This window comes from Triticum aestivum, chromosome 3D (assembly GCF_018294505.1).
Source record: "Triticum aestivum cultivar Chinese Spring chromosome 3D, IWGSC CS RefSeq v2.1, whole genome shotgun sequence".
In the NCBI taxonomy this organism is placed as follows: Eukaryota; Viridiplantae; Streptophyta; class Magnoliopsida; order Poales; family Poaceae; genus Triticum; species Triticum aestivum.
The window spans coordinates 295,181,154-295,192,591 of NC_057802.1; the positions used below are offsets into that span (position 1 = coordinate 295,181,154).

General features: G+C 47.8%; 1 protein-coding gene across 1 annotated transcript; it reads right to left on the reverse strand.

Annotated features, from left to right (window-relative positions):
• Window positions 1-2,447: 2,447 nt before the first annotated feature.
• Window positions 2,448-4,827, reverse strand: LOC123078507 (pentatricopeptide repeat-containing protein At3g49240, mitochondrial). The gene has a single exon (XM_044501041.1). The coding sequence runs from the start codon at window positions 4,699-4,701 to the stop codon at window positions 2,710-2,712; it is 1,992 nt and encodes a 663-aa protein (XP_044356976.1). The 5' UTR covers window positions 4,702-4,827; the 3' UTR covers window positions 2,448-2,709.
• Window positions 4,828-11,438: the final 6,611 nt, after the last annotated feature.

The window sequence follows — 11,438 nt, forward strand, 5'->3', positions numbered from 1 at the left end:
AGAACTAGCACAAATCCAAATAGAGCTGGAGCAAAGTGAACGCCCAGTGTATGAGTACCTTGGATAAAATTGTCTTACGACCATGTGCAACTGCCCAATTAAGACAATGTTTCTCATGGTTTAGGAGAAACTGCAACACCCAAAAAGTGTTCACACTTAATGAGCTGACGTTCCTTTTTCTTTTGAGTATTTTGACGACTGCTTCGATAAATCCATATGTACACTTGGCCGATGTTATTTTGGCAGAAGGTTAGCCTTGAAAGCTTTAGATACTTTTCGTAATTGTCCTTCAACAAAACTGGAGGTAGTTTCTGTTGTGGTGAAACTGCGGTTTGTTGGCAATATTTAGCGGGATAAAACCAATTAGTGTTTGAGAGAATTCCTTATTTAATACTATCTTAAAATTGGATGCCCTATTTAACACCGGAAAAATATTTCTTTTCTATATAATATCAACTCTAAATTTTGTTTCCAATATAACACTTGCGTTCGATATTTGAGCTAACAGTATTAAATGGTGTATGAAATGACAATTTTGCCCTCATACATCTAACCAATCTGCCCTTGTATTTATGTGTCATATTTAATGGGATAACATAAGTCGGTGTGGCCAAAAGGTTGTGCCAAAAATAATTTGCCTAAGCTTACATGATAGGCCAGGCTCATCGTTCGGTGGCTCACCAGCGACTTAAACGCTGGTGGTACATGGGCAAGGCGATGAGGAGAAGTGTTCTGTAATCTGTATGCAAGTTGGAGTTAGCAGACTGCGGAGCACGTTGTGTTTAAGTTCGTTCCGCCGAGAGAGCGGAGTTGATCGATCCAGCAAGCTAGCCTTTCACATGTACGCGCGTCACGTACAACCAGACTGCGTGCACTATTGCGAAGCAAGATCAATCAAGCAGCTAGCTTTTGCAGGTACGTGTGCAGCCCTCCGATCATTACCAACACAACAGAACAGTATTTCCAAGGGTAGTATTGTCATTTCAAGCGCCATTTAACACTGTTAGCTCAAAAAATTGAAGGAAGAGTTATATTGGGAACAAAATTTAGAGTCAATGATAGATAAGGAAGAAATACTTTGTGAGTGTTAAATAGGGAATCCAATTTTAAAAGTGTGTTAAATAAGGAATTCTTTCTTAGTGTTTTGTTGTGTGATCCATCACGGTGCAATAATTTTGTGGTTTATGCCTTGGAATTTCGCTCAATATTTATTACATGAAATGATCTTAATCAGCCCTTCGTGTTTGTAGCTTGCTACGTAGAATTATCTGCCATTCGTATTTTGGTTTTACTTGTTTATTAAAGTATGAAGTATACATGCACTGTTTTCCATATCTGATATTTTTATCTTATCTTCTATACTCCCTCCGTTCCTAAATATAAGTCTTTTTAGAGATTCCAATATGAACTACATACGGAGCAAAACGAGTGAATCTACACTCTAAAATATGTCTATGTACATCCATATGTAGTCTATATTAAAATCTCTAAAAAGACTCATAATTTAGGAACGGAGGGAGTACCTTTTTACCTAACCTCCCAACTTTAAATACATTACCTTTGATTTGTTTAGGGCCAGAGGAGTTCACTTCTGTGTTTTACAGTCTTCAGAATTGGAGGGTGAGATGCTACAGCAGTACAGCTGCAAGTTCCCTTGCTTATCCGTGAGGTAACCAATCAACTAACTTAATGAAGTTACTTTACCATCCCATCTGTTACATTTCCCACATGTCAGAGGTTTGACTGTGACCGAATACTGCCAAAGAAGCTAGGGAGTACTTGTCAGTATGCTTGACTAACAAGTAGCATCATGATCTGTTTTTGTTTTCTATACCTTATTAGTTCATGGATGTAACGGCTCCATATAGGTGGTCAAGAAATTTTGAATGTAATTAACACATGGTCCAGCTGACCAAATTTGAAGGTAATTACCTAGGTTGAATTGGGAATTGAGCAAATTGCATTTACACAGCTCAATTTTGAAGGTAAGTCCCATATTGTCCAGTTGAAGGTAATTACCTAGGTTCAATTGGGAAATGAGCAAATTGCATTTACATGATGGTAAAACTCAATTTTGAAGGTAAGTCGCATATTTTCCAGTTGAAGGTAATTACCTAGGTTCAATTGGGAAATGAGCAAATTGCACTTACATGATGGTAAAGCTAAATGAAGTTTTTGGTTGAGTTGATTCTTGATAGTATCACCTAAATATATCACCCATGCATACAAGAGTGTTTCCCCGTTGCAACGCACGGGCACTTACCTAGTATACTTTACAAAATGTACAAGGGCAAATAAGAAAAGGTGAAAGAAGAATTACTAGTGCAATATCAGTCATCTCTTATGGATCTTATTATAAGCAATACTTAAGTAAATGAAAAGCTGGTCACTTTACACTTGCAGGAGAAAGAGTGTAAAAAGGAGAATTTATCTAGTCTGTGATCATATGACATAATAAATTGAGTGATTTCAGGGGCATAGAAATCTGTACTATCTCCGAAATAAGAGATGTGGTACAAAATGGTTCCCGCATACAATCACTGGGAGCTCTCATAACATGTAAATTCCATTCAAACCATGAACATAAGCATCACTAGATGTACTATTGGAATGAAACTAATCATTAACCATTCTCATAACGTAAGCTCTTCTAATCATATTGTACTATTGGAATGAAACTAAAATCATTAACTGAGGCACAAAGAACCTCTAAGATGATGAAGCTATGACCTGCGACGTTGCATCAACAGACTCTTTCTTCTGGTCATCACCTTCATTCTGTTCTGCAGCACCAACAGCGTCACTGTGAGATTCAACAACCTGTGCCTCCTCAACACTCATTTCTTGAGACGATTCACCATTTTCTGCTCCGCTCTTGCGACCCAGCACCGCGTCAATAGCTGCTCTACTTGCTCTGGCAGCAGATTCCTCCTTAGTCTTAGCCTCAGCCTTCTTCTTCTCCTCTTCTTCTTTAGCAAGAGCCTCTGCTCTAGCCTTCTCTTCAGCTGCACGTGCTGCAGCCTCTGCTTTCTCCGTCTCAACATCCTCATACAACTTTGTCATATCCCCGTTTCTCCCCTCTTTCTGCAATGCCCCATCTAGAAGTGCCTTCAATTCATCAGTAAACACAATACTCTCATCCAAAAGAATACCCTTGGCCATCTTAATTGCATCATCCAACCTTGCAACATTGATGTATGCTCTCAACAGTGATTCATAGCTAGCAATGTTTGGCTTGACCTCCTTTTCGGGCATCAGATCAAAGAACCCCTGTGCCTCGTCAATCCTATCAACCTTCACCAGGCCACTTATGACTTTGTTAAAGGCATTGGCATTGGGCCTGAGACCAACATCAAACATCTTATTGAAGTAACAAACGGCGTCATCCACATTATCAACCCTGAAGCAGGACTCAATGAGCAAGACATAAGTGTATTCGTCAGGATTAATACCACGCTCCCCCATCTCCTTGTACAGTCCTTCTGCCTCACCAACAAGTTCATTCTTCCCCAGCCAGTCAATCAGACTATTGTATGAGAGTGCATCTGGTGTGCAGCTCTTGTCACCCATTTTGCCAAACACCTCAATTGCGTCCTGGAATCTTTCCACACGGCAGTACGCATCAACCATCACATTAAAACTACCAAGATTCACAGCAATCCTCCTGGGCGGGTCATGCTCTTTGCACATCCTATCAAACAACTCGACTGCATCATCTAACCTCCCATTCCTACCAAGCGCATCAAGCACCATGTTGTAGCTAACAGCCTCAAATCTCACCTTGGATCCCTCTCCAAGCACCTCGGTGTAGCAATCCATGGCCTCCTTCTCCATACCCTTTAGAAAGTAGCCCTTCATAAGGTTCCCGTACACCACACCATCAAGGATCAGCCCGCCACCAAGCTTCTCCTTAAGCTCCTCGTACAGTGAGACCGCCGTGTCACCATCCCCGGCGTTGACAAAACCACCCATGACAAACGCATAGACCTGGGGGTCGGGGGCGATAAGGCCACGCTCGAGCATGCCGTCCTTGAGCTCGAGCGCCAGATCGAGCTTGCCGTTCTCGGCGAGGGATCGGGCAAGGATGCGATATGTGGTGGGGGATGGGAGGACAGGGGAGTCGTCCTTGAGTAGGAGACGGAAGTGCTCCAGCGCGGTTTCAGGGCGACGGCAGTCGCAGTAGGCCTGAAGGAGGAGGTTGTGGGTGGCGACGGTGGGCGCGACGGAGGCCTGGGTGACGAAGCGGTGCAGGGAGAGGAGATCCGCGTAGCGCGCCTGGCGGAGGAGCGCCGCTAGTACTGTGTTGCAGGTGAATACGGTGGGGCGGCAGTTGGAGTAGATGGAGTGGCGGGTGAGGAGCGCCGCCTCGTCGAGGTCGTTCTCGCGGACGAGCGTGAGGATGCGGCGATGGAGATCGAGGCGCTTGCCGGAGAGGACCGACGCTGGCTCGGGGAGCTTGAGAGCGTTGGGGTTAGACGAGGGGCGGGGCCCTCCAGGGGTGCGCTGGGGGGTCGGGCCGCGGGAGGACGGCGGCTCCACGCGGAGGCGGCGCTTGCGGCGGCGGCGCTCGGCGGAGGCGTCGGTGGGAGCATCCGGGAGATCGGTGGGGGTGGCGAGGCAGAGGAGACGGTGCTGGGGGCGGACGGGGAGGCGGAGGGAGAAGGGAAGGAGGCGGGAGAAGAGGGGCTTCGAGAGCGCCATGGCGGCCACGGAGCACCACGGCGAGCCGACGAGGGTTTAGCTAGGGATTTGGGGATATTTTCTCCTGGAAATGGCAAATGGCGACAAGTCGAACACGATGATGGGCTGGGCAAGATCCCATGATGGGCTTGGGCTACATGCCTTCGTCCGTGTCTTCCGCGCATGAACGCGGGGATAACGACGATTCTAAGAGCAACTCTAACGGACCCGCAAAAATAAGACCCGCAAAACGCGTTTGCGGGTTCACGAAAATCGCTTTTGTGGGTCAAAAACATACGCGGCCGAGTAGAACCCGTATCTAAACTTGCATAATTTGAAAAAATACTTTCACGGAATAAATTGCACAAACATAGTTCATCACATACTACATTGTTCATCGCATACTACATTGTTCATCGCATACTACATAGTTCATCACAAACTACAAGCATAGTTATACTACATACTACGTTAAACTAATACTAGGGGTCCGGATCTGACGGCGGCGAGGTAGCGGCAACTGGACGACACCGTGGAGGAGCCGGACGCTCAATCCTCCTCGCCGGAGCTGCAGAGATCGACGTACTTCTCCGCCTGCTCCGCGCGGATGCGGCGCCACTCGTCAGCCTTCTCGTTGGCGGCAACGTTGTCGGCGACCGCCTGCCGCCACTTGAGGGCTTCGAGCTCCTCGGCGTGGCGCCGGCGCTCCTCCTCCTCGCGCACGCTCCGCTCGGCGATGGCGGCGGCGACGGCGTCGAACTCCGCGACGTAGTCCTCGGGCCCGACGACTCCGCGGCGGCCGAGCGGAGCGGGCTCTTCGGGCTCCTCCTTCACCGGCCGAGCGAACGGCGCCGGCGGCTCCGGCTCCTCCTCCTCGTCCGACCACTCCCTCTTCACAGGGAGGAAGCCCGCGGCGGAGGAGGAGGAGGATCCGGCGTACGAAGAGCGCGCGGAGGAGATCGACGCGTGCCGGCGGTCGAAGCTCGCCGGCGGCGAAAGCCCGCGGTTGGTCCACTTCCGCGCGCCGCGCTTCCTCGCGCTGTCGGACCAGACGCGGCGCTCGCACTCCGGGTCCCTCTCAAGGCCGGATCTGCTGTCGGAGCCGCGTCCGGAGCTCCACATTCGCCCCCACATGGCGGCTGGAGGCGGGGCGGAGGGTCGCCGGCGGCGAGAAATTGGGAGAGGAGAAAGGGGGATCGGGTGGCTCGCGGCGGCGGGGGGATAGGGTTTGGACCCGCAAAAGGGTCGCGGAACCGCACTTATAGTGCTCGGGGCATGCGGTTTGCGGGCTGCGGCAAAAAAATTGCGGGCCGGGCGAGTATGCGGGCTCTGTTCTGGCCGCAAAATTGGCCCGAGCCCGCATACTCGCCGGAATTTTTGTGGGCCGGGCGTTTTGCGGGGTCTGCTAGAGTTGCTCTAAGGCCGAGAAACCCGGATAATTTGACTAGTAGCACCGTTGATGCAAAAAAAGGTAAAGGGATGTGAAGCCGGGGTGCAAATTGATGGATATTAGGGTACCTCTACCCTTAGCTAGTTCAAATATATAATAATAAATGTACCAACAATCATAAAAAGAGATATTTTGCAATTTTTAGGGGAATTGATTAGATTCATCCGGCTGTAAACGCAACGATCCCTGGGCCATGTCCGCCGCTTCCGTATCTCCTCACTTGCCCTTTCCTCTTCGGATTTTCCTCATCCAAGCACGCCCTCTCTCTTACCCTCTCACCATTGCGCACTGTCTCTTTCGCTACCACCGTCACTACGCCTCTACTACCCATCTCGACAGCCACTTCGCCTCCGCCCCGCTGTTGCATACCTGGAGCTACAAGAGCACCCGCCGGTGGAGCACCAATGCTCCTAGCCCCGACATCGTCATGCGTGAGGGGCTCGCCGGTGCTGCCACAGGCAGCATCGCTGCTACCAAGCCACTACCGCTTGTTGCAATGATTGTTGGCGAAGCTATGACCTGTCATGCTCTGAGGCCGCTCGTCAGAAGCATCTGGTGGTGCGAGGCGCTCACCGGCGGGAGCGCCAGTGCTACGAGGCTGCTCGCCAGAAGCATCTGATTCTATGAGGCCGCTCGCCAGAAGCATCAGGTTTTGTGAGGCACTCGCCGACAGGAGCGCCGGTGCTGCGAGGTGCTCGCCGAAAGTATCCGTTGCTGCATGGCCGATGGTGATGTGCCATCGGCGATGTTGCGAGGAGCGTCAAAGCTGCTGCTAGGAGCGGTGCTGCAACGGATGCAATGGAATGTTGCGGGTGAGTGAAAGTGCAACTAATCCCTATGTGGTTTTGGTAATTCATAACAACGTATAGCTCATTGAACTAATGTCCTTTCAAGATAAATACTTCACGATGTTCAATGATTGGCATGACATGGACTAGAGATGTGGACCCCTCAAAATGCTAAGGACAAAGACCAGCAAAAGCTCAAGACTCTTCATCTTTATTTTAGTAATCCAAGATCACATTGAGTCCATAGGAAAGTCAATAATATTAAAAGGGGATGAGGTGTTGCTTAATGGTCTACTTGCTCAAATGCTTAGTGATATTGCTCCAAAACCCTCAGCCACTTTCTCCATCCAAATATGTCCAAAACCTAAACTCCAAGTCGGCCCCATCGATTCTTTCTATCTGAAGCCACCGAGTTCATATGGCATAGCCACTACCAGAAACCCTAACAGCTCGGTCTCACTGATACGGATCTCGGTCTCACCGAGATGGCCTTGCCAGCGCTCTGTGACTTGTTACATTTATTTCGGCCTCACTGAGTTATACAGTCGGTCTCACTGAGTTGGCTTGACAGATTCTCTATTGCTTATTGCTTCACTTCGGTCTCACCGAGTTGATGCAATCGGCACCACCGAGATGATGTTTTCCCTAAGCCCTAGCACATCGGTCCCACCGAGTTGTTCGAGTCGGTCCCACCGAGATTCTCAACATTCACATTTTTGAACAGATCAGTGCCACCGATTTTAACCATTCGGTCTCACCGAGATGAGTCAAATGTGTGTAACGGTTGGATATTGTGTGGAGGCTATATATACCCCTCCACCCCCTTCTTCATTTGTGAGAGCCATCAGAACGTGCCTACACTTTCACCATACATTTTCTGAGAGAGAACCACCTACTCATGTGTTGAGATCAAGAAATTTCATTCCCACCATTTGAACCTTGATTTCTAGCCTTCCCCAAGTTGCTTTGCACTCAAATCACTCTTCCACCATAGCCAAATCTGAGAGAGAGAGAGAGAGTTGAGTGTTGGGGAGACTATCATTTGAAGCACAAGACTAAGGAGTTTATCATCAACACACCATGTATTACCTTTTGGAGAGTGGTGTCTCCTAGATTTGTTAGGTGTCACTTGGGAGCCTCCATCATGATGTGGAGTTGAAGCAAGAAGTTTGTAAGGGCAAGGAGATCGCCTACTTCGTGAAGATTGATACGTCTCCATTGTATCTACTTTTCCAAACTTTTTGCCCTTGTTTTGTGTTGGGAAATGTTGCATGGAAAACAAAACAAAATCTACGCACGCGCAATGATCTATCCATGAAGATGCATAGCAATGAGGGGGAGTGTGTCTACGTACCCTCGTAGACCGTCAGTGGAAGCGTTTCTCAACGCGGTTGATGTAATCAAACTTCTTCGCGCTTCAAACGATCAAGTACCGAACGCACGGCACCTCCACGTTCTGCACACGTTCAGCACGGTGACGTCCCTCTTCTTCTTGATTCAGTAAGATGTCGAGGTAGTAGATGAGTTCCGTCAGCACGACGGCGTGGTGACGGTGATGGTGAAGTGATCCTTGCAGGACTTCGCCTAAGCACTACGAAAATATGACGGGGTGTAAACGGTGGAGGGGGGCTCCGCACACGGCTAAACAATTGTCTGGTGTGTGCTAGGTGGGAGGGGGAGGGGAGAGGCTAGGAGGCGCCCCAAGTAGGACTGAATCCTACTTGGGCTCCTCCCAAGCCGCCGCCCCCCGCCATATATATATCGGAGGGCGGAAGGAAAGAGGGGGAATCCTATTCCCTTTCTTTCCTTTCCTCCTTCCCCTTTCCTTCTCCACCTTGGCCGGCCCATATGGGGGGTGCACTAGCCCCTTGTGGCTGGTGAGTTTCCCCTCTTGGCCCATAAGGCCCATATCTTTTGCCGGGGGTGCCGGGAACCCTTTCTGGTGATCCGATATGTACCCGGTACCCTCCAGAACACGTCCGGTAAATACCATCGTCCTATATATCAATCTTTACCTCTTGACCATTTCGAGACTCCTCGTCATGTCCGTGATCTCATCCAAGACTCCAAACAACATTCGGTCACCAAATCACATAACTCATATAATACTATATCATCATCGAACGTTAAGCGTGCGGACCCTACGGGTTCGAGAACTATGTAAACATGACCGAGACACCTCTCCGGTCAATAACCAATAGCGGAACCTGGATGCCCATATTGGATCCTCATATTCTACTAAGATCTTTATCGGTCGAACCGTTATGACAACATACGTAATTCCCTTTGTCGATCGGTATGTTACTTGCCCGAGATCCGATCGTCGGTATCTTCATACCTAGTTCAATCTCGTTACCGGCAAGTCTCTTTAGTCGTTCTGTGATACATCACCTCGCGACTAACTCCTTAGTTGTTTGCTTGTAAGCTTATGATGTGTATTACCGAGAGGGCCCAGAGATACCTCTCCGATACTCGGAGTGACAAATCCTAATCTCGATCTATGCCAACTCAACAAACACCTTCGGAGATACTTGTAGAGCATCTTTATAATCGCCCAATTACGTTGTGACGTTTGATAGCACTCAAAGCATTCCTCCGGTATCCGGGAGTTGCATAATCTCATAGTCGAAGGAATATGTATTTGACATGAAGAAAGCAATAGCAATAAAACTGAACAATCATAATGCTAAGCTAACAGATGGGTCTTGTCCATCACATAATTCTCCTAATGATGTGATCCCGTTATCAAATGACAACTCATATCCATGGTTAGGAAACCTTAACCATCTTTGTTCAACGAGCTAGTCAAATAGAGGCTCACTAGGGACACGGTGTTTGTTTATGTATTCACACATGTATTTAGGTTTCCGATCAATACAATTCTAGCATAAATAATAAACCTTTATCACGAATAAGGAAATATAAATAATAACTTTATTATTGCCTCTAGGGCATATTTCCTTCATTTTGAACACTAATTTGCATGATTTGAATGGAACTAACCCGTACTGACGCTGTTTTCAGCAGAATTGCCTTGGTGTTATTTTTGTGCACAAATAAAAGTTCTCGGATTGACCTGAAAATTTACAGAGATTATTTATGGAATATATATAAAATATTGGCGAAAGAAATCAACCAGAGGGGGGCCATCCAGAGGCCACAAGCCTTGGGGGCGCGCGCTGCAGGCATGTGGGCCCCTGGACCTCCTCCGACCCTAATTCCAATGCTATATAATCACATCCATGGAGAGAAAAAAATCAGAGAGAAGGATTCATCGCGTTTTATGATACGAAGCCACCGCCGCCTCCTGTTCTTCATTGGCAGGGATGATCTGGAGTCCGTTCGGGGCTCCGGAGAGGGGGGATTCATCGTCATCATCGTCACCAACCTTCCTCCATCACCAATTTCATGATACTCACCGCCGGGAGTGAGTAATTCCATCGTAGGCTTGCTGGACGGTGATGGGTTGGATGAAATTTATCATGTAATCCAGTTAGTTTTGTTAGGGTTTGATCCCTAGTATCCACTATGTTCTGAGATTGATGTTGCTATGACTTTGCTATGCTTAATGCTTGTCACTAGGGCCCGAGTGCCATGATTCCAGATCTGAACCTATTATGTTTTCATGAATATATTTGTGTTCTTGATCCTATATTGCAAGTTGTAGACACCTATTACGAATTATGATCCGCATACCCCAAGGTGATAATAATTGGGATTCTTTTCGATGATTACCGTAATTTGTGGAGTTCATGTATTCACTAAGTGCTAATGCTTTGGTCCGGTTCTCTATTAAAAGGAGGCCTTAATATCTCTTAGTTTCCATTAGGACCCCGCTGCCACGGGAGGGTAGGACAAAAGATGTCATGCAAGTTCTTTTCCATAAGCACGTATGACTATATACGGAATACATGCCTACATTATATTGATGAATTGGAGCAAGTTCTGTGTCACCCTCGGTTATGACTGCTAGACGATGAATATCATTCGACACAATTATCATTGTCGATCCATTGCCTACGAGCTTTTCACACATTGATCTTTGCTAAGTTACTTTCGCGGTGCTACTGTTACCACTACAAAAAAATACACCTCCGTGATGATACGTGTTTGTCATAGTAGGTCACGCTTTCTGTCATGCATGTACATCCATGACGATTTTATGGCAATCAAGATAGTAATACCTGTGCTATCGTAGAAGTGTTCCATGACATTAACAAAATTATCATCACGGAAGTGTCCATTTCCATGACGATAAATGGTGCGTCATGGAAGTGCTTTCGTCAAGGGTGTGGCATCCACCATAATGGGTCGCCGTTAAGCTATCGGGTCCGGTTTTGGATCCGATAACCCATTAACAGCCCGGGCCAATGGGGATTTTCCACGTGTAAAATTCTCATTGGCCGGAGGAAACACGTGTTGGCTCACCGCTGGGACAGATGTCATCCACTCACTGGACAGGAGGCGCCTATGATACATCGACACGTGGCACGGCCCAACAGAGGCACATTCCGGTGAAA